We start from the raw sequence: 23,504 nt of genomic DNA on the forward strand, positions 1-23,504 counted from the left end.
CGTTCACATTTGTTGTCTCGCGGTTTCTCAGTATCTCACCATTACGTGAAAATGAGTGGACTCCACCTTTTTTCGCGCACATCTCGTTTTGTCACCCGCTCTGTGTTTTCAAACAGTATTTTTCACAAAGAAACGACACATTTTCTCGTTAAAAGAATGGTAAGTACATTAGCGAAACACCGAAGCGATGGAATTAATTTGTGAAGTTATAAATAACTTCAATTTGTTTTTTTGCAAAGAGCTCGTGCACCGGCGCTGGTTTTTCCATCTGATCTGGGCTCTTAAAAAACAGTTTTACAAATTTGTCCTTTTCAGTAATTTTCAACAATCAATCGTTCAATTTTATTTTGTTTACAGTGCAGTAGTGCACACAATTAACGTAATAAGAATTTACAATAAACAGAACAAGTCGATGCGTTGCAAACAAAAAAGGATCAGCTTAAACCACACATGGTTATGACTTGTAAAACAGTGTGAAACTACATTCAATAGTAAACTGTCCCATACACTACTTAAACGGAAGACTAATAAATGACATGTTTTACATAAAACATGCCGTTTTTACAGCATTATGCTTACAGAATAAGTAGAGTTTCATGTTGCCTTATCTTCGCAGGCAAGTGGTGGGTTTCGAATTGAAACTGACAGTTTTGGTGATTTACAAGTGCCCAGTGAAAAATACTATGGAGCCAATACTGCAAGGTCACTAATGAACTTCAAGATTGGTGGACCTGCTGAAAAAATGCCAGTAAGTTCAAGTAAATGTAGCTATTATCTCCTCAGTCACAACTAGAATTGCTAAAATTTTATTCAAAGCTGTATTTTTATATTAAGGTGTAGGCAAAACACTCTCAATTGTAAAACAAAAAAGCAGTTTCAGGAAATAATCATGGGGAATAGAAAAAATCTATTGGCACTATATTGTACATTTATATTTTCTGTGTACAGACCATATGCGGTCTTGATTTTGCATGGCCACGTAACCAATCCTTTACCTGTTGATGCTCTGGCTTGGAGTTTAAATTAGACAGTTTGACTAGTTGACTTCGGTGCATTGCGTTATTATTATTCTCTATTTGCAGATAGAAGTGATCCATGCCTTTGCAATTTTGAAGAAGGCAGCTGCTACTGTCAACCAAAACTTTGGTCTTCCTGGAAACATTGCCAAGGCAATACAACAAGCTGCGGACGAGGTAACTTAAAAAAAAATGAAATGTTACTGCTGTCTGTTAAAACTAAATTATTTGTAGTCAACTGTTGTCATGTCTACAAATTTATGAATAGCTCAAATTGGTTGGATAAATGGTTTCACAACTGAAATACCCCAATGCTATATTATTTTTTGGCAACATTTTTGCAGGTAAACTCAGGGTCTTTGGATTCCCATTTTCCACTTGTAATTTGGCAAACTGGCAGTGGAACACAATCAAACATGAATGTCAATGAAGTGATTGCGAATCGCGCTATCGAACTCCTGGGTGGCAAGTTAGGCAGTAAGGATCCTGTCCACCCCAATGACCATGTTAACAAAAGCCAGGTTTGTTGGCAGCATAAATTTGAATCGTCAAAAATGTGATAAGAAGTAAATCAAAATACTTGATAAACCTATTGGCCGAAGTTTCGGGAGACATTTCAAGTTAATAGACTCCTGTATGTTTTTAAATGTGTTAAAATTACAAAAAAGTTCTTTCAGTTGTCAGCTTCTTTGTATAGACATGAGTCCAAACAGTTTGGCTTGTAACAAAAAAATCTCTCATGTAATTTGCTTATAAATCAGTAAGCTTACAACTAAGTGCTTTAAAGTGTGTTTTTCAATTACAGAGCTCCAATGATACATATCCTACAGCCATGCATATTGCAGTAGCACGGTCGGTCAATGACACTCTTTTACCTGGCATCAAAACTCTTCTTGCTGCTCTGGAGGAAAAAGCTGCAGAATTTAAAGATATTGTGAAAATTGGAAGGACACACACCCAAGTAATCAGAATTATGAGAACTAAACCGTGGCTTTTAATAATTTCTACACATAATTACGTTGTATTGTAAGCATACATAGAAACAAGTTTATTTTTCTGCAAATAAATTTTTGCTAAACATTTCAAAAAGTCACCAAAACAACTCTAATCCAGAATCGACTATTAAATGCTTGACAGGATGCTACTCCGCTGACATTGGGCCAAGAATTTTCTGGCTATATCCAGCAGTTAAAGAATGGCATTGCAAGAATTGAAGGCTGTTTGCCACGAATTTATGAACTTGCTGCTGGTGGCACTGCAGTGGGAACCGGGTTAAACACCAGGATTGGATTTGCTGAAGGAGTGGCTGATCAGGTGGCTAAAGAAACAGGTACACATTTATCGTATGGTTGCAGTGCATTATTATCAATGATAATATTGTTGAAGTGACAAGAAATTTGTCAATGTGTAAACTTTGTTAACAAAACCATTCTTTGGTTGTGATGTAACATATGATATGCTAACATTGCTTACACAGTTTAGACATTTTTCTTAATACTCAAACACACATTGAATAAACATCTAAAAAATGTTATTGCCCCAAATCCGCTAGTGTGCGCCCTGTTGCATTTGCTGCACCAACAAATGCTCGATTTCTATTCTTCTGCTGTTGACTATTTTCCGTTGTCGGGTGTTTCTATTTTATTTGCGCCTTTGTGCCCAAAGCTTTGCCGTTCGCGCCTGGCAAAGATAAGAGTGGCTCGCTGTTGGGTCAGCAGTCTAACGTTCCTTGACGAACCAATTCGAAAGCGGCAGTGTCAGCAATGTCTGTAGTGTTCTGTTTTCAGTTTAGAGTTTTCGTCTCACTTTGTTTTGTTGTGTTTTTACTTTTCTTTTCCTTTTATTGATGTATTATCTTGTGGTTTTTATAGGAACAGATGATGCCATTAGGCGAAATATATATATTCCATTTAATTCATTGACGGATTTCTAGCTTGGAAAATGCTTTCCATTCTTAGTTACACATTGAATAATGTTGATTTAAGAGGAAAAACATGCATATTCATTTTGAAGTAGCACTTTTATACTTTAGGTTTACCATTCGTTACTGCACCCAACAAGTTTGAGGCCCTAGCTGCTCATGATGCGCTGGTGGAGATTAGCGGAGCTCTGAATACTCTTGCATGCTCCTTGATGAAGATTGCCAATGATATTCGGTAAGCAGACTCCTTGTTAGATATATTTTTATTCTACCCTGTAGTTACACACCCTTAATAAACTCCAAAAGGAATTTATTGTGCACTGTGCGACACGTTATAATTCATCATTTTTAAACCTCCTTACTGCTGTTTTTTATGTTTTTCAGTCTGTTGTGCTGAAATCTATCAGTTTTGTGGTGAAAATAGCAAAAAAATAACTTTGCTTCCGGTTCCAGTTTTAAGTATGAACAAAATATAGGGTTCAACTCCTGTACAAGTTTATTTAAGAAAATTTGTTTTACGGTCAGGTTTAATATATTGAACTGCTCAATCCGTTTCAAGGGTTCGATTCTTTGGTCACCACTAAATGTGTTGTATTCCAGGTTTCTTGCTTCTGGTCCCCGTTGTGGCCTGGGTGAGCTGACCCTGCCTGAGAATGAACCTGGGAGCAGCATCATGCCTGGTGTGTAGACTTGTGTTTGTCACATTACAATACCACAAGCATATTCACATTATCACTAAGTAGAGCTGTCATATACTTGGTGTGTGACTGAAAAAAACAATTGCTCTTTTAAGCCATCACTGGCCAATGTCAAAGTTTAGGCTTTTTGACACCCTTTTAAATTGATTCTTGGGGTAGCAATCCATATGTCATTTGTAAAAAAAAATTGTTCGAGGTGACATGTGGTTATCAATTGTTATGTACAACAGTTTTACAAAACCTGCAGGCATTTTATTTGAAGCCAGTTTGAGCACAAATGCCTTTGAATATATTTGTGAAATTAACTATAAGCTATGTAGCATTGATTCAAAAGATTGGCTTACTTAGGACTGCCACTTCTTGCAATCCAACTAAATGTTTTGGCAAAACAACCTAAATGTTTTGGCAAAGCTATGGTGATTACAGTGAAATTGTGCCTTGTGTTGCAACAAGACAAACAACACTTGTATGATACAGTGATATAATTATTTATTTTGTAGGCAAAGTGAATCCCACACAGTGTGAGGCGATCACCATGGTGTGTGCGCAGGTTATGGGGAACCATGTGGCTGTGTCTGTCGGGGGCTGTAATGGACACTTTGAACTAAATGTCTTTAAACCGATGATGGTGTCAAATGTTTTAAGGTAAAATTTTTGTTTTGTAAATTTAGTGATACACTTCTTATCGGAGATTTTATTATTTTGTAGTATGAGTATCTTTAAAAAGATATTTGGTTCCAAATCATGCAAAACTATAATTCTGAGCTGCTTTCCCATTGTGCCCAACCAGTGCTTGCTACAGAACATTGCAATATTTACGAGGCAAAATCTACTGAATATTGTATAATGAATATCAGAAAAGTGTTATTTACTTTAAAGAAGGCTACCTAAACAGGACGTTGAAATGCAAAACAAGACATTTGTCCAAAGAACTGTGTTCAGTTTATTACAGCATCAATGACATTAGGTGGCTACTCTATAGTCAGTAGGGCATATGTCTTGTCACCAGTTGTACTGATGAGACCCTATACGTCGAAACAAAGTGCACTGTCTGCAGCTTACTTGTTGTGTTAATATTATTGTATGCAAAGTAGCAACATGTTATGTGTGTAAAGCAAATGTGTAACTTGACCCACCAAAGTTGAATAGATGGTTTTACCCTTATACCTTGTATAGATCCTCTCGTTTGATCGGCGATTCGTGTGTCTCTTTCACGGAAAACTGTGTTCGTGGAATCACAGCAAACAAAGACCGCATTGACAGTCTCCTGCACGAATCATTGATGCTTGTGACAGCTCTCAATCCTCACATCGGGTAAGCATAGTAATTGAAATCAGAAACTGAACCAATGATTTCTAACAATTGAGATCATGTAAACAAATAATAGCTAACAGAGCTCGACTGATACCACTGTGGTAATATACACAAAGCGAGGCATAAAAATATCTGCTGCAATTGTAATGAAATAAATTTATTCTTACTAATAAGCTAAACCGTACAAAGCTTATTTAAAATTGGTTCTTCATCAGCTTCACAAGTTATATTCCCAGAGCTAAAGTGTCTGTTTACAAACCCTGTGTATAAATTAAAGTAAATTTCTTCCCTGAAGTTTTAAAATTCCTCGTTGGGAACCACTGCTATAATTGTGTGCGTCATAAGGTGATTGCTTAATGTGACGCTTTGCGTTTTAGTTACGACGCTGCAGCGAAAATTGCCAAGACTGCTCACAAAAATGGAAAAACCCTCAAGGAAACAGCGATTGAATTAAAACTTCTCACAGCTGAGCAGTTTGATGAGTGGGTCCAACCTGAAGATATGCTCGGTCCAAAATAGAAAGGTCCTTCTTGTTTTTTTGCCTTATATTATCACGGAAATCTATGTCGTGTTCGCAAAGTTGAAGTTCAAAGTCGCGTCGAAGAATAAACTAAATTATTGTTTCACCTGCACGACTGCTTTGTATTTTAAGGCAACTAGGAAAATTAGCTTAGGGTTAAGCTATAACTCCAGGCTGCGTTGCCATCACTTAAATTCATCAGACTTTTTGTGGGCAACACAGTTATATTTGGTCTCTTATTTTGTAAGCAAGTATATTACTTGTTTTTAGGCCAGTTTATACATTTTTTTAGCACCTATTGTCTACCGTTAAATTTCCTGTACTATACTTAAGCAAGCAGCCGACCTGTTCCCAATTAATGCGGCCCAGCTGAACCCACCAGTTCGTTTGCACTCATTTTTGCACAACCCAATTCTCCCAAATTCGCTCACAACTGCTTTTCGAAATTTAGGCCGAGTAGCAAGGTAGAACGCCGGAAATTAGCAATCATATATCGGGTAGCTGCTTAAGAAACTTCTTGCTTGAAAGGGGCCGTTCCGCAACTAGAAGATGTAGGCAAGGGTGTTTTGTTACAAATCATTTCTTACTTAGGGCATAATATTTGTGTTTTACCAGAGAGTTGCTAGTAGCGTTGGATATTCATAGGCAGGCGGTTGTTGTTGAGCTGATTTTGCAGCTAAAACCGGTGGTATTATATATTGTTTAGCATGACTTCTGCCGCAATGTGCATGAAACATGTCCTGTATGTTGTAAGCTTACTTCTTTTGGCCGAGAGTTTAGCTCAAAGCAGGCGATATGCCAGTCGACCAAGATATCGCTTTAGTTATTCCACAAGAACTAAACCGTATAGATCAGTTGTATCTCGAAGAAATGTGGTTTACTCAAATGAAAGAAGGACAAAAACGTATGAAAGGTCTCGCTTAACTGGGTAAGTATTTTTTTTATTGCTCTAATATCTGTGGTCCAAACTGACTTGTTTTTAGACCCAACATTTGTGGCTCATCATGCTGCAATGGGTGGAAAAGGACAAGCAGCGGATATTGTACAGTTCGTAAGTAGGCTTGTTACGCAATAAATAATGTATCTTGGGTGTTGTTTACCTTAAAAAGGCAAGTTAAATAGAATGTCGAAACATTAATATGCTAGAGAAGAGGTATCGAGGTGGTTTTGGACCATTTAGGCCTACTCTTAATCTCGACCCCGTGGAAGCTTTCGCTATACGATTTCACGAAATAAAAAATACGTCATATAAACTCCATGCTACTTTTTTTCATTACCAGTATCACAAAGCCTGCAGTTGTTAAATTTGAGGCAAAAACGCTATGGTCTTGTAAGCACGGATACCGCACCCAAGTGTATATTCGACGTTCACAGATGTATATTTTAGTGTTGACATTCAACTTTGCCTATTTATTTTCTTCAGCTGTTTGCCTGCCAAAGTGCCACAACCGTGGGATTTGTATAAAACCCGGTAAGTGCAAATGTCAGGTTGGATTCAGCGGCAACCGGTGCTCGCTTAGGATTCAAAGACACAAATCTCATTTGATGATGGTTGTGCGGAGAAAACGACAACCCTCCATTCCACCGACCATCATACAAACTCACTACACACGTCGCATTTCTGTGCCCCCGACCAGTAAGTTTATGGAGTTTAGTTATTTTTTTAAGTTTACCAAATCAAAAACGAACATCTCATGCCCCCTTTTCCAAATTTAACAATGTTGAGGCAACGGTTGTTAACTCACACGTGTCCTCGACCCAACGAACCTCCACAGAAATCAGTAAAATAATTACACTATAAATGTTTAATCAAAAAATGAATCCAGCTTTGTTATGACACACTGCACTGTGTATCTACTAGACTGTACTGGAATTTGATTAAGGGATTCATTTGTACAAGTTGATATTGTTAAGCCAGATACTATCCTGTACTGAATACTGATTAAATTTGTTTCTTTAACGTTCCCCTTGGAAACCACTGTGTTCAACCCTTGGCAATCACAAATCGCTGCGCCAATGATTCCTTAAACCCTAATTGGAAAGATTTGCGTTAAAGCAATTGCTCTTTATAGCTATATAACGTCAACAGTAACTCATAACTTGGAACGTTGCTTGTAGGAGTTACATCGCGAAGAAGATTCATCGGTCGCCAGGATTTATGCGCTGGTGTCACTTGCTACAATGGTGGAGTTTGTATAAGTGGGGAATGCGTCTGTTCGGCGTCGTACACAGGGTCGAGATGCCAGTATCGGAAGACAAGACCCTCCTACTCTTCTGTCCCTACAAGAGTCCGAACCTCCAGCTCTTTCTCCTTACGTGAGTTCGTGTTGTATTTCTCCCTAATGACACAGACCTGAACTTCCTGCTCCAGTGAATCATAATCTTGGTGTTAAATGCTTTTTGTGGGAACTAATCACTTGTTTCTATTTGCACCGCATGTTTTTCTGCTTGTGTTCAATGAGAAACACGGCATTTAAGTACGAATTAAATTCCCACGTGAACGAACAGTTTCAACTATAAATAATACGTTAATTTTGTAAGTTTCTAATTCAATAAATATACCTCGTGAAAGTACTGCTACATCCAGCACGTGAAATTTTTGTTTTGTATATCCTACAAAAATGAATTGACCTGTGTTTAGCGTTTAACTATTATTACTAGTACTATAAGTATCATTTTCATTTTTGTTAGTTTTATAGCTTGCGTTGCATTTTTTATGCTACACACAGCTTTAGCTACAGCTCACCGAAAACCTGTTGTATATTGCAGGGGTCTGCCGCATATTGTGTGAACACGGGACATGTACATCTATGCGTTGTATCTGCGATCAACATTACTCTGGGAATTATTGCACAACCCGCACCACCTACATCCAACCCTCAACCCTTCCAGTGAAACCTTCCTACCGCGTTAGACCGATCAGTATTTACCCAGGTAGGAGTTCTGTGTGGACTTGTAAAGCGAAACTTCAACCTAACCGTTACAAGTACAAGAATCGTTTATCATTTCTATGGCTTATCGTTTACAGCTTCATCTTCCAACAAAATCCCTCTGGCATCAACTTATGTCGCGAACCATCCACGGGTGGTGGGAAAATGCTACAAGGAGTTTGTTGGCATCAAATGTCAGTTGTCGTTTTCTTCTGTGATGACAGCATCAGAATGTTGTGGTGGTCTTGGTGAGGCTTGGGGACCTGCTTGTACTTCATGTACATTGATCACAGGTACCTAAAATATATCTCAACCATCTATCTATAAGCGAATATTTTAATCTTGTTTTGCCCTCCTATTTATGCACAACAAACTTCTTCAGTAACAGCTTTAGATCAGGTGTGTGCAACCTGTGGCCCGCGAGTCAAATGCGGCCCGTTGATTAAAGGTTGTGCGGCCTGCGGAGACGCTGGATTTCCAATGTACTGGAAAACAAGTCCAATTATTATACAATTTTGTGCAGATCAATGCGCCCGGTGGTATTTTACTGCGGCCTGGCAATAGTGCGGCCAGAAATAAATGCTAATTTTACTTGTTAACTCAAATAGGCGTATTTGGTATGCAACAAAGTAAAATCACCTAGCGTTATAAAGGTGCGGCCTGCGATCTAATCATGGTAATTTTATTTGGCCCCACAATGACAAAGGCTGCACACCCCGCTTTAGATTCTTTGGGTTGGGCCCACAACCTTAGTCTATACTTTAAAAAGGGGTCCGTTACTGCAAATAATTTGTGGCACTCTTCACTGGCAACAATGCTACATTGCTTGTTTTCTCAAAATTACATTACTCTACTTGGTAAACCACACGTGTAAGCTTTCAATGGAGCCGTGGTGACCTAATTGTGACCTGTCAATGACGTGAGGGAAGTTGTAGAATTTTTGACGTCACAATGGTAAACAACAATTCTAGAATCAACTGTCGCGAGAAGTTCGTGTTCCACTTGTGACGCATCGGTAGAAATGATTTTGTTTTCGATTTTTTTTTTCAGGTTCCCGTTTGCCGAGAATCGAATGCCCGCGAGGTTATGAGACTGTAGATGGATTATGCGAAGGTATCACGTTATTTTTACTTGTTAATTTCCGTTGAAAACTAAAAAAAACATAGAATTTAAACTATGAGAAGTAACATTTAAATGATTTGTGTTATCTGTCGGTCATTGTTTTTCATCGCATGTGGACCACAATAACTAACCTGCGACATAAATTGGCACACCTTTAAAACACACAAAAAATGTTGAATAATCATGTGATACATTAGCTTTTCTTCACACACAGAAAAAAACGTGGTGGTGTTTAAGATTGCTGAGCGCATTTCTGTTTCGATTGAGATTTTTGACTCCTAAGTGTTCGTAATCAAAGTAAATAAAGGCCTTGCAATCACAAATTACATATTCAAATCACTTGGGTCCACATTTAACGCCGTTATATAGTTCCAGATTTAACTAAAGATTTTACCAGATCTGTTTATTTCAGATATCAACGAGTGTTTGAGGTTTCCATCGAGTTTATGCAGACACGGTACCTGTCATAACTCACTGGGATCATTCTGGTGTTTGTGCAACAGTGGATATAGACAAGGAGAAACCAATACTAAATGTATACGTAAAAGTAAGCGAAACGCACACAAAACTTAAAAAACTACCCCGTATTTTTTAAACCCTATCCACCTTTTTTGTATCCATGTACCCCCTGTGACTATTGTGAACCCAAGTTAAGAGCGTTGATGTAGTGAACGTATGAATGTAGTGTTGTTACCAAGCATATTTAATAAACTTTTCCATTGGCTGAACCAGCAATCAAAGAACTTATCCGACGTTTCGATGTCTTTATCTGGGCAGTAGCACAATGTGACACTGTCCCAAACCAATCGTTCTTATAGCACTAAACAGGGTGATAATACGATAAGAAACTGCAAGTGTATTGGACTAACTGTACCAGCTAATGTTGCTTGTATTATCTTTGTAGCCGCCAAAGTCACCCTGGTGCCCGATTTTGCGGCTTGTTACGTTGCTGTGAGTAGCGGTGGACGATGTGACAGTCAGCCAACCATCCACGGAAGTAAAGCGGCCTGCTGTTGTTCAGTTGGGGCAGCTTGGGGGCCCGGATGCGATGCTTGTCCTGTTGTTGGAACAAGTAAGTGAAAAATTCTGATTCGGTCGGTTTGGTGTAACAATTTCGTCACCTATGATTGCTTTAAGGTTCGAACTTTGCCTATTTTTATATGTATGCTTGAATTTTGCTAATATACGTATTCACGATTGCGTAGCTGCCAGACAAAAATCTCGTTTTGTGAATGTTATATCGGTAGTTGTTGTTTATTCAAACGTAAGGGCGCAAAAATTGATTCCTAACTCAACTACAATTAAAACTATTCTTGTTTCTATCCACTAGGGGCGCACAAACGACTTTGCCCGTTCGGCAGTGGCTACTTCAAAGTACCATCCGCTGACGTCACAACGCCTCCTGTCGAATCAAACTTCGCCACGAGAAATGTGAATGTCAGTCAGAGTAGAACAGAAAACTCGACCATCGCCTCCTCAGCTCATCAAGATGAAGAAACTACAACAGCCTACACAACACCATATGGTCCTGTTTCCACGATCAAGATTGTGGAATCGACCTATGTTGAGAGCACGAGAGAAGAATTGCTTACTGTGCTAAATCCAATTGAAACTGTTACGAGCAATATGCGTTCATTAGTAAGCAACGTCACGCAGGATACATCTTTATCAAACACTACTACACCAACAATGGAATCGGCTGTTTCTGACACTCCCAAAGCAATAAATGACCAAGACTTGGCAATTCAAAGACCCAAACATGATACTGTGTCGTATCCTACCCAAATTCCAACCCAAACTGCACCTTTTAAACCACAAAACGGCGAAACAAATGTTCCGATTGTATTAAAACCAGTGGAGAGACAACCTGTGACAACGAAACCGTTTGAATCGGCCTCGGTTGCTGCGGTGACTATCTTTAAAACGACTGACGAACCCCTACAAGAACTCGATATAGCGCTGACTTCACATGATGTCACTCTCAAATCGGGCGGCAAACCTCAAAATTCGAATCGTATAACTGCTGAAGTTAGGCCAACAGCGTTACCTAGTGGCTCCCTAGCTTCTGCAGTTGGAGTAAATCAGCCTACTAGTTCAACTAAATCTTCTCATGCTGGAGAAAACATTCATAACACAGTGGTCTCTATCTCAAACGAGGAACAAGTGCTACTCGCGAAGACAAGCAACAAAGAACCAAAGGTGGTGGATTCGATTCCCGACCAGAGTGAAAGCACTGCTAACAGCATGAAGCCGACAGTCCCAGTCCTTGACTCGTCTAGTTATCAAACTTATCATCAGAATGGTAATCCAACTTATGAAGAAACGACTGATCCACCTTTTACAAGCCACATTGATAATGTAGTTGCAACAAGACCAGAAACCGCACGCACCTTTACCTCAGAACTTGCTGCTGCAAAATACATCCAACAACTAAACGATCTGGAATCTAGTGCAGGCAAACGGACAAGTGTTAGTTCAACTTCAAAGCCAGTGGCAAAACATGCAAACACAGAGATGCCTGCGACATCCCATACAACTGCTGCAATCGGAGGAAATGAAAAAATTAAGGGAACCAGCCCAGTTAAACCGACAGCCATAAGTGCAACGCCGAAACCGAGTGGAACAATGCAAAGTATGGAGGACCCTACTACAAATGGACGAACTGTTGCCGAAACAACGAAAATAAGTGAAGCGACCACAAGCGTATTAACTACAACATACCCACGCACAACAGAAACCAATTTAATCTCAACGACTCAAGACACCACGGCGCAGGATGGACAAGTATTAGCTGGACTCTCCGATTTGGACTTAGACGCTTCGTTTATAGAAAAGTTCGACGACGACCAAGACGGCGACGACGGCGATGCGCTGGATTATTGGGACGCTCTCTATGCCCATGTGCCCGAACCCGAGTATGCCAGGGTGGGTGATATCGGGCTACCACAACAGGGAATGTCACCAGACAACTTTGGTGCGCTGGCTGGTCGCCAACAGAGTGACGTCATTCATGAAGCGGTGACCGAACCTACCTCTCATGGGACGAAGGTCATTTCCGATTTTGTGACGCCGCAATCGAGTTCGGATAAGTACGTCAACAAGATAGTTTTAATTAAAAACATTACTACCTGGGAACTTATGTGTGTAAAGAATATATGTGTGTTGTCATCATTAGTGCAGGTTTTTAAAACAGCGATTGTTGAAACGTCTGCATGATGTATTCTATACCCAAATTCTGTGTCAGTCATGTTTTATTTAAATAAATCTGTGTATAGTGTTCCTAAGATTTTTCATCCTCAATTGAAAATCGATTGTTGCCTAATATGAAATAACCAAGGGATTAAATGAATGATAGTATATTTGGGGTAAAATGTATATTGAATAAAATTACACCGTATCAAACCGTTTCAAGCATGCATTATATATTTGCCTCAATTTATTTTTCTGGCAGCCAACACATACGTTTTGTTTCCAGCTCAAACGACGACAGTGAGATGAACGAATACATCGAGAACGATTCGATTGAGAATTACGATTATGGCGTGGAGATGGGGGCTTGTATCCCCTCACCCTGTATCAACGATGGGGTTTGTACCCTAACCCCCGACGGGGAATTCTTGTGCGACTGCTTGACTGGGTTTCGGGGTGAACTTTGTGAAGAAGGTAAAGTGGTTATGACATCATAATTACTAGTTGGAACACCACAATCGGACTAGGAAGCAGCTCGAAATGAAATAATAACGTTTCCACAATTGCTTTTGTTAAAAATGTCAACATATTTGCATTAGAAGCTTCCAATAATCACTACATACTCTCTGGGAGTTTTAATTTATACTTTTTGGGTGTATTGTTTTAAAGTATACTTACCAAGACACAAATTAGAGCAAATAGTTTGGATGATGTTTTAATATGAAATTGCTTCAATATAGGGATGTTGTATTCATATTTTAATGACAAATATGCACCTAGATACCCCATACAGCACTCTAGTACTTAACTTTTAAACAAAACGTTTTTTTTAACTATGCGCATTGCACACCAATTACACACTAAAGTTTTTTTCACAACGTGTATACATAAGCTCTCATAGCACTTAATTTTTTATTAAAACTTTTTTTTCAACCTTGCATTGCGCAAAAATAACACAGTCAAGCTAATTAAACCAATTATTTGTAATTAAGTGCCAGAAGCAATGTAACAATATTTTAACAATGTTTTACTATATTGTTGCAGTGGATTGGTGCGCCTCCCAACCGTGCGAAAACCGGGGTTTGTGTGAAAACACTGAACAATCTTACCACTGTAACTGTTTGCCCGGATTTACTGGCGCAACTTGTCAAACAGGTAACACTCACTTTTTTGATATTCTTTAGGCACTCACTGTGGCCTAACATATAAGTTATTCATAACTGGGATCAGCCTTGAGACATTTATGCTCTGGCTGTGGGTTCGAATCCCACCGCAGGCTAGATTTTTCTTTTTAATTATAAGGCTTACCCTATGCGGAATGCTAGGGAAACCGACTTGATTCTGTATGACGACTTTAAAAGCCTGGTGTATCTATTTCGCATATGTGTCATTGCACCAATGTCTCATACAACTGTTCTGTGTTAAGCAAACAATTTACAAAAATTTACCCTGCGGCGGGATTCGAACCTACGACCTAAACCTTTCAAAGTCCCATGCGCATAACCAACTAAAGTGCACAGGTTCAGTGGTGAGCGACTGCAACGCTGCCTGCTGCGTATGACGAACAAACTTAAAATCTGTGTATTAGGAAAAAGTTAAAATGAGCTTTTTTTCAAAATATTTCTAAATCAAAACACAAGTTCGACAACGTAGTGACGCAGTATGTGCTCAATATAAAAGCATTAAGCATTTGTAGGGCCAATCTGAAACCAGTTCCCTGCCGTTTATAAGTAGTTGGCAGCAAACAGGACTTTTCATACTCCCAACAAACTGGAGATTTAGGACAAATAATATCTTATATAGTTCGAAACAGTGCTGTGCGCTGTCTGCACCTTATTATGTTTTCAGTTTCAGATATTTGCGAATCCCTATCTTGTGTGCATGGGAAATGCCAGGAATATGCCGGTGACATCAGTTGCTTGTGTGAACCGGGATACACAGGAGTGAACTGTGATGCAGGTGGGACATTTATTTCTCAATATGACATACGCGCTGATACAGAGGACTTGAGACACTAGAGATCTGTCACTAAAGTTGGTCGAACGTCCCACTGGTGGATTTTTATTGGGAAAGTTGTTCATTGCGGGATTCTTCTTGGAACTTATATCTTGTTTAAATAACCAGGTTAATGTAATGTATTCACCATTTACAAACTGTAAATTGGTATTTTTGGAAAGAAAGAAATCACCTCTTACATAATTCTGCTTCAGTCCCGGTTTAAAAGAAATTGTTTTAAATTTGATGTCACAGACTTTACCTCGCCTTCTTCAAAATATAACACACCTTTCATACCGTGGATACATTCACTTTCAGTTAAATCCGATTTAAAAATTGAACCAATAAAATTGACGTTTTTACCCAGACGTGGACGAATGTGAAGTGAACAAATTCGCCTGTGATCGTTCATCACCCTGCGTCAATACGATGGGGTCGTTTCGATGTCTCATTGACCTTCAATGCGATCAAGGTTACGCCCCGAACGCTGACGGGACGATATGTGAAGGTGAGAGATTAACTATGGTGAACATACACACGTAGTGGGGTCAGCTCTGAAGTGTCCATGAAGACCATGCGACGACATTTTCTCATTTATAAATCATAGTACGCCAGACTATTGAAGGCGTTATACCGACTCAAACCGGTCTTCCAAGCATTCCCCACAAGGCACAACCTTGAAAAATCTGACACATTGAATAAAAAGACATTTGTGGACAAAACAAGTTGTAAAAATTTTGACTCGGTTTCTGAGCTTTATATTTTCCGCCATAAGCTCACCAGAACTTAGTGTTTAGACGTCGACGAGTGCGCGGGAAATACGAGTCGCTGTGACGGCGGAAGTTGCACAAACTCCCGAGGTTCATATTTCTGCACTTGTTCGCTCGGATACGTTGTCGCCGAGGATGGAAGCGCTTGCAATGGTAATCCACCTGTCAATTACGTGTCAATCACCTGTCACTTACGTGTCAATCACCTGTCAACCGACTTTCAATGTAAAACAGACAGTGTTTCACGAGGCCTTGCCTAATTGGCCAATTCTAGTCGTTATGTGAATAATTTTATGATTTTACACAATAATTACAGTCCACACATTGAAGGTTACAAACACCCTTATGCCTTACACAGATAACTAAAATTAAGCATCAACACAAATGCGATCAAAAAGTTATTTGTTTTGTGAATTTTTACTAAAATTTTACGAAATCCGTTCTCAAGGCACCACAATAAAAACACGAAATACAATACAAGACGAAAAACAAAGTATTTTTTCGGAACGCGCGCTTTTTACACCATTTACATTTCTTGGTTCTATTGCTTACGAACATATTTTCCCTGCAACAACCATTATACATTGCTGCAGATTTGGACGAATGTGAAACAGTGCGGTGCGGAGAGGCAAGCGAATGTCACAACGTACCGGGAACTTATCGATGCGATTGTCCAATCAGCGGCCAGTATTACGATTACGTCAGTCAACGATGCGTCGTCACCGCCACATCGGATGAGGGCGAGGAAGAACCGCATGAGCGGCAGGAAGAGGAAAGAATAGCGGAAGGTTAGCCTACTTACGTTTGTCCAGTAGTTGACCTAATATTGCCTGAAATGTCGTTTTACTATAGTTTAGTCTAATTTGTTGGCAGGGGGCTTTGTTTATACGCAGCACAGATTTCCACGTGTCTGAATGTTCACACCAGCTCCCTGAGTACACTGAGGACCACTGTGTGCAACATATGGTGTACTCGCTGTGCACACAACATTTTATGAGCAGCATATATTTTCATGTATCCGGGCATACACACAACCTCCCTGAGTACACTGTGAGCAACATTAGATGCGCACGCTGTGGCCACAAATCCAGTTTATGCGGGAAATTTGTACTTAAAATATGCCATCAACAAAATAGGGAAAATGTTCTAAAGATGTGTTGATATTTATGTGTAGTTAAAACCCATGTTTGTTGCAGTTCGTCGGTCGTGTTATGCTGACGACAGAACATGTAGTGTGGAATTAAGTTCCAACGTCACGGAGAGAGAATGTTGCTGCACATTCGGCCGAGCATGGGGCGACTGCAATAGTTGTCCATTCATCAGAACAGGTTTGTACCAAAACACAGCGAAGTATCTATGCGAAATGTTTGTTTGGCGGGAATTGAGACGCCGTATATGACCTAAAACGAATCATAAACCATATGGTATAAATATACTACCTCAAATAACATGAGTAGTTGAAAAAACGGCATCAAAGAGTAACGGGTGTTTTTTTTACCGATCCGTATAGACTACTGGTTGAGAATCAATAAATATGGTAGTTGGAACTGATAACACGGGTACTGTCTCGACTCATCACTATGTGCAAATTTATCAAATACTATTTAATGGTTTGTTATATTCGACAGCTTCTTTTCGCCTCCTCTGTCCGCATGGACACGGACTTATCCCTGCTTTAGATTCTTTCAATGTTCAGGATGTTGACGAATGCGCGGTGTTTGGAAACTCTGTTGCCTGTCCCAATGGCAGATGTCATAACTCGTACGGAGCGTTTGAATGCCAGTGCTACCGTGGATTCTACTACAATCGGCGAATTCACGCTTGTCAAGGTAGGAAACTCATAAAAACGAATAAATAAAATAAATATTGTTGTAATACTGCACGGACAGTTTTGACCTCAGGCAGAAAGTTTGAAAGCCTAAAATATAAATAGGAGCACTTTACACGGACTTGAAAAGTAATTTTATAAAAAAAACATGACTGCCAGAACTTGCAGAATAAATCATGCAGATGTTTCAACGACCTGTAGTCAGTGGTGGGATTCAGTCGGTTCGCACGGATTCTACACAACCGTCTCACGAAATTTTATGAGATCAGTGAACCGGTTAGCATTACTGGTTACTGTCAATTTTTGTAACAGAACCGGCTGAAAAATGTGACTTTTGTGATAGAACCGGCTGACAAAAAAATTGAATCTCACCACTGCCTGTATTGGTATACTAATGATGACAACAGCGATTGTTGAAACGTCTGTATAATGTATTTTATAAAGCTCTCTCGCAGTTGTGTTTTTAATTTAAATAAAAATGCTATTAACCCGTTCTTAGCCTTTTCAACGGTCGCCTGTTTAATGACTTAACCTGTATTCCCCATTTTAAGCTACAAATGACAATTCCGCTTTGCGAATTGTGTGCTGTTGCTAATGGTGTTGATAAAAAGTAACTTTTCAAATTTAAATATGTTTTAGATTTTAATGAATGTACCCTCCCATACAAGTGTGTGGATGGAACTTGCATTAATACTGTCGGATCTTTTCACTGCAAATGCCCTCCTGGGTCACTGCCACGGTTTGTGTCATTGGGAATCGCTTGCTTCAAAGCAGGTGAGTTGACTAGACCGAAGCTGTGCATAATTTTGCGTTTTTTCAAGTTTAAAACGGTTTCCAAACAAACAAACCAACTAAAAGTATAACTTTCTGCTGCTTAAAAGTGTAAAGTACAATAAGTAAAGTAAACCTCGGTTAATCCGAATCTTCGTCTAATTTTGACAAAACTTAAGGTACAAACGATTTGTAACGTGGTAAGGCTTAAACTAATCAACCCCGGTTAATCCGGAGACATTTTTAGGTCCAAACGGGTCCGGATTAACCGAGGTTTACTGTAGTTTGTTTTTGTTGGATGGAATATCGAAATAGTTTTTAAGCCCCGACCGGCTTGTGTGGGAATTCATTGAACTATGGTTGCAAGATTTTGGGTTAAAATACACGACTTGTTTTAAGTCATAAATGCAGACCATAGTGGTGTAATGACTCCACCAAAAATTTAGAAATAAAATGTTACTGCAACAAATTAAACTTATTTCAAATCACAACCCGAAATACTTGGACTTGCATCGTAACTAATATTGTCTCGTTCAAGTTTACAGAACTGGTTACGTGTCTTTAGGTTCGGTTGCTTTGTCTACAAGAACTCCTACAGTCGCACTACCTACAATAACAACCACAACACCACCACCAACAACAACACACAGACAGAGAGTTGCGACACTAAATCTGCAGCCCTGCTATACAGAGTTGTCTGCGAACTCGATTTGTGATAACAGCTACAACAGAAATTCTACGTACCAGGTACAATTCCTCATTACTAACATAGCCTAAACAATTTACTTTTCGGTTCTGTTCGAAAAAAACGTTAAAATGAAAGTACAATTTTGCATTGGAATTTGGTGGACTAGGCAAATTGGGATAAGATTTTAACATGTTTATATTTTTGCTCAAAAATCGCAGAAGTGTTTTGAAACTTCGTCTTGCTGTTATCGCATTGCCTAACCCTAACTTACATTTTTGCAAGCCAAAACTAGCTCTTACGATGTAGGCCCTAATCAAAATCATCATTTATACTTTAACTATGTTAACAAGCAAACTTTTCAATGGACTTTGATACTCCTTTAAATATAGGGCTAGGTCTAAATTTCAGATTTTTTGCGGTGCAGTACTGGCACAAACAGATTTTATTTTTGTAACGCCTCAAACTAATCACTTTGTGCAGGATTGTTGCTGTGCAGATGGTGATTCGTGGGGATATTCCTGTTCCAAATGTCCGACTCGTCAATCGAATGATTTCAATTTCTTATGTCGCCCGCAATCGCAAAATCCTAATCGTGCACAAGTAGATTCATATGCAAGTACGACAGTCGTGGGTCATTTATTTGATAAATTTAACTCGCAACAAAAACTTCCAAACCAGTGATTTCCAACCACTTGAATTACCGAAGTTAACTACAGTAGAGCTCGGTTGATCTGGACCCGTTTGGACCAAATAAATTTCCTGATTAGTCAAAAATCCGGATTAACCGAATCCGTTTAAGGAAGCTATTTTAGCCGACGAGGCTGTAAGTTTGTGCATAAATATTAAGTGCCACATTTTAGGAAAATCTAACACAATTTTGTTAGTCAGATAAACCTACAATACTCATAATTGAAACTTAAAGCTGGAATCACCCAGGCGGTGCTTGGTGGATGAAGACTAATGAGCCTTGTAGCAATGGATGTAAGTTCAGAAAAAACACTTAGTCGTTCACCCTTTGGTTTTAAAGATCTATATATTACGATGCTGTATTAGCGAAATATATATATCTTTAAAACCAAAGGGTGAACGACTAAGTGGTTTTTCTGAACTTACTTCAGATAAACCTAATTTGAATTTCAGTATTTCTTCTATACTTTTCTATTTCTTCTAATTTTTTTATGTTTGCCTTCACGGACCCTGGATAACATCCCATAAACCCTTTGATGCCCGCGAACTTAGGTTACAAACCATTGTTTTAAGCGGTGTAAAAAGTAATTCCAATGTATCTTTAGGTGACCAGGCATGCGGGATAGAAGGTGGCTGTATAAACGGAGCTTGTATTCGCTTAAACACCGGTTTTACTTGCAAATGCAACAGAGGATATCGTCTCAATGCACACACAATGAAATGTGACGGTGAGTAAATACAGGCTGGTGTCCATGTAGCCCTTTTTACATCCAGGACTGTTGCGCTGTGGCAAAACTGATCGGAATCTTGAAAATCTTTCACGGGCTCATGACGTTGTGAAACAATATTACTTAAACGTTTCTACCATTTTTCAGAATTGTTTTTCAAAGCTTTGTAGGTGTGGGTGTACATTTTTTGACATATTGACTATGTGAAGTAATTAAATCAAGAAGTAATTTTTCACTTTTAAACAGACACTGCCAAATTTACAGAGCTCTTCTTGCAAATGTATTTGTATTCCGACGTTTTGACGTCCTATACAGGTCGCCTTCATCAGGCTAAATAAAACTGAATGCGTATTAGAGGCCCAATCATTCGTTATCGCGCAGTGTTTTCGTTGCGTTGTGACGTGCTTGCGTTTAATTCTTTTTCCCCTTGTTTATCGTGCACGGTACTGCGCGCATTCAGTGTAATTTACCCAGAAGAGCTCTACAAACTTGATATTATTCCTGGCAGCAATAGCTTATATACACTGACAAAGTGATGTACGGCGAATCTCATTAATATCCTGTTGTTTCAGATATCAACGAATGCCTGGAACACAACGCCAGGTTTCAATTGTGCATCGGGGGTCGTTGCGTCAACACACAGGGTTCATTCAGGTGCAACTGTCGCCATGGTTACATACCCTCACCTCGCAACCCTTCCATTTGTGTGTCGGCTGATCAAGATTACGTCAACGACAGACCGGGCTTTTAGCGTATTGTATTGCGATTTCGTTTGGGCGCCAGCGACTCCATGTAATAAGATAATAATAATATTACACAACACATAACTCGATTTTATGGGCTATACATAAACGTTTTTGAATACAGAGCTGTTAGTTTGACAACAGAAGATAGGATTGCACAAGTCTAACAAATGGTCTGTCTATTACCTTGCATTCAAGTATTACATGTATTGAACACAGCTTAAAGTTTAGCCTTCATTTCCATCAATTTCTTCGCTCTTTACCAAAGCTTGCAAACGATCCATAGGCTTTTCTGACCCAGCATTTTCATCAGTAGATATTTTGTCACCTATTGAAAAGTCCACTTGCTTAGCAGGCAAGACTGAATTTAGCTTGTCATGAATGTCTTGAACTTTTATTGGTCCCGCTTGGTCTTTAAGATTGCGAATAGAAGTTGAAAGTGAGCCATACATGTCAGAAATGACCCGATGTGGCAACAGGGTCCTTATGCAAGTGTTGATGTGAGGAATTGTGTCATCCACAAATGCAGTACAAAATCTTGCAAAGGCCTTTCGCTCTGTTTCGCTAAACGCTGGTTCCTCAGCCTGTTGATAAGCTAAAATGGCATTTGTAACTCTTTCGAGAGACTTTGAAATTATTACTGGCAAGTCGATTGCCATTGACAATGAACAGCACGTTCGCAAGTGATTAAATGCTGCTAAGATTCCATTCAAATAGACAGCAAGTGGAAGAAAGTCTAATAAGCTTATTGGAGGCTGGGGAGTTGCTGGAAGACCTGATGTACTCAGGGTCATGGAGTCAGACATGGATGATTGACTTGATGAAATAGAAGTTACAATCAAAGAGTATGAGAGCATGTCTGTTTCAAACTCCTGAGTTGCTTGCTCAACCATTTTTACACATGTTTCCAGAGCATAGTGTTGAAATATAGGGACCAAAAGACACCGGAAATCTGCACCCACTCGGCTGAATGATTGGCCAAAGTACATGCACTGGCCCAAAATTGAATCCAACCTGTTTCCAACACCAATTTCCAAGCAACTCTTCAGAATAGATAGAAAGCAGTCTATGCGATATATCAACCAACAGTGAAAAACTGAAGCTTCTGAGGGGCTGTCATCACTAAGACCACTACGATCAAACACAACTGCAGTGTCATCAGAGAAAATAGCCCTGTATTGGGTGACAATGTCAAACAAATGCACACGACAAACTTCAATTGTGCGTGTGATACAATCATAGCAATCATTCTCAGTTTCACCAACCGAAATGGAGAGTAATATACCTTCCAACCAGGAGTTCCGTGCCTGTAAAAACTTAAGTCGCAATTCTGTCTCAGTAAAACATTCAAGACGGCGTAGAAATCCAACAACCCTTAAGCAAGCTGGAAGTTGAATTGTTGTACGAAGCTGCCCCAAAAGTTGATCAAGCATCAGCTGAGCAGACTGTTGAATATCTTTTACAATACCAGCAACTACTGGAATTTCTGAAATAAAACTCTTCTTATTTAGTCTCTTAACATAAAACAGCAACTCAAGGGCATCTTCATAATATTGATTTCGAACACAGGTGTCCATAAGTTGCGGGATCTCTAGGATTTCAAGCAATTCTGTGTGGCGGGTAAGGGTTAGAGAATTAACATGCCTTATCATTCCAATGTCAGATGCCTCTTTTGCAAACTTCTTTCCATGCTCAGACAATGTGGGAAGTTTTTCAATCATGCTTTGTAGTTTCTCTTCAACAATTCCGAAATCCTGAAAGATATCTCTGGAACATTCAGCAGTTCTGATAAACGTTTTATAATTGTGAAATGCCAAATCTAAGGTTTGTTCGAGAACATTTGCTTTCTCATGTTGGAGGCGCTGTGGCTCTTGGTTCAGTTGTTGAATTCCCTGAGAGCATAGTTTGGAGAGATATTGTGAAAAATCTGGATTAGATCGTTGCTCTTCTGAAAACTTGTCCTTGAAAATTGAGGAAAGAACACTTTCGTCATCTATGTCAATGCTAGCTGTTTCTTCCATTATTGATATGACCGATGTGTATTTCAAATGCCTTGAAAAACAGATGATTTATTTTGCCTGAAACATTTGTAAAATTGCAAGGTAAGAAAATGAAAAAAAATGAATTAGGAATCTTGTGAATGTGATGCAATATTAAAGCATAATATACACAAAACATTTTTTGCAAGTGTTTTTTATTTATTTTTACAACATTTAATCGTATAGCCTAGCTTGTTAGGCCTTTAGTCTTTAGACAATAACATTTGCTACCTTTGGTTTATTATACTGAACTTGGATTTAGGATTGTATTGCTCAAAACTAAAAAGTTTTGACCATAAAGCAAACAAACAAATAAATAATTCTAGGTTCCCATGCAATTACAAATAAAGTTTAGTTTGTAAAAATAAACCGTTTAGTTTATTTAAATAAAACTTCACCTTGCAAAAAAATAAACATGCAACGAACAAATTCGCTGTAGCGAACTATGACGTTTTCCGTTGACTCATCAATTTGTGGACTTAATTAATTTCTGGCATTATGGTTGGTATCACCATAATATCTATGGTATCACATAAGCAGCTTAC

The 23,504-nt window shown here is 39.0% G+C and overlaps 3 protein-coding genes across 4 annotated transcripts; 2 read left to right on the forward strand and 1 right to left on the reverse strand.

Moving 5' to 3' along the window:
* LOC145238864 (fumarate hydratase, mitochondrial-like) lies at nucleotides 1-5,575 on the forward strand. Its single transcript, XM_080102138.1, has 11 exons — nucleotides 1-159; nucleotides 617-748; nucleotides 1,083-1,193; nucleotides 1,361-1,537; nucleotides 1,822-1,977; nucleotides 2,154-2,346; nucleotides 3,049-3,172; nucleotides 3,538-3,617; nucleotides 4,136-4,280; nucleotides 4,812-4,949; nucleotides 5,327-5,575. The coding sequence occupies exons 1-11, from the start codon at nucleotides 52-54 to the stop codon at nucleotides 5,466-5,468; spliced, it is 1,506 nt and encodes a 501-aa protein (XP_079958264.1). The 5' UTR covers nucleotides 1-51; the 3' UTR covers nucleotides 5,469-5,575.
* Nucleotides 5,576-6,264: 689 nt separating this feature from the next.
* Nucleotides 6,265-20,928, forward strand: LOC145237681 (uncharacterized). The gene is made up of 23 exons (XM_080100631.1): nucleotides 6,265-6,373; nucleotides 6,453-6,520; nucleotides 6,958-7,105; nucleotides 7,588-7,785; nucleotides 8,239-8,403; nucleotides 8,498-8,692; nucleotides 9,450-9,512; nucleotides 9,934-10,068; nucleotides 10,426-10,593; nucleotides 10,852-12,610; nucleotides 12,997-13,184; nucleotides 13,755-13,865; nucleotides 14,559-14,669; nucleotides 15,073-15,213; nucleotides 15,503-15,628; nucleotides 16,069-16,263; nucleotides 16,672-16,803; nucleotides 17,104-17,304; nucleotides 17,943-18,077; nucleotides 18,640-18,821; nucleotides 19,243-19,378; nucleotides 20,055-20,177; nucleotides 20,750-20,928. Exons 1-23 carry the CDS (start codon nucleotides 6,265-6,267, stop codon nucleotides 20,926-20,928), a joined length of 4,968 nt encoding a protein of 1,655 aa, XP_079956757.1.
* Nucleotides 20,918-23,465, reverse strand: LOC145237119 (conserved oligomeric Golgi complex subunit 8-like). 2 transcript variants are annotated; one of them, XM_080099874.1, is made up of 2 exons: nucleotides 23,358-23,465; nucleotides 20,918-22,972 (listed from the first exon to the last, which is right to left on the reverse strand). In XM_080099874.1, exon 2 carries the CDS (start codon nucleotides 22,939-22,941, stop codon nucleotides 21,148-21,150), a length of 1,794 nt encoding a protein of 597 aa, XP_079956000.1. In that variant the 5' UTR covers nucleotides 22,942-22,972; nucleotides 23,358-23,465; the 3' UTR covers nucleotides 20,918-21,147. The 2 variants fall into 2 exon arrangements, with proteins under 2 accessions (XP_079956000.1, XP_079956001.1); XM_080099875.1 differs by lacking the exon at nucleotides 23,358-23,465 and adding an exon at nucleotides 23,191-23,242.
* Nucleotides 23,466-23,504: the final 39 nt, after the last annotated feature.

The sequence above is a fragment of the Phallusia mammillata genome, chromosome 7 (assembly GCF_965637545.1).
Source record: "Phallusia mammillata chromosome 7, kaPhaMamm4.hap1.1, whole genome shotgun sequence".
Lineage (NCBI taxonomy): Eukaryota > Metazoa > Chordata > Ascidiacea > Phlebobranchia > Ascidiidae > Phallusia > Phallusia mammillata.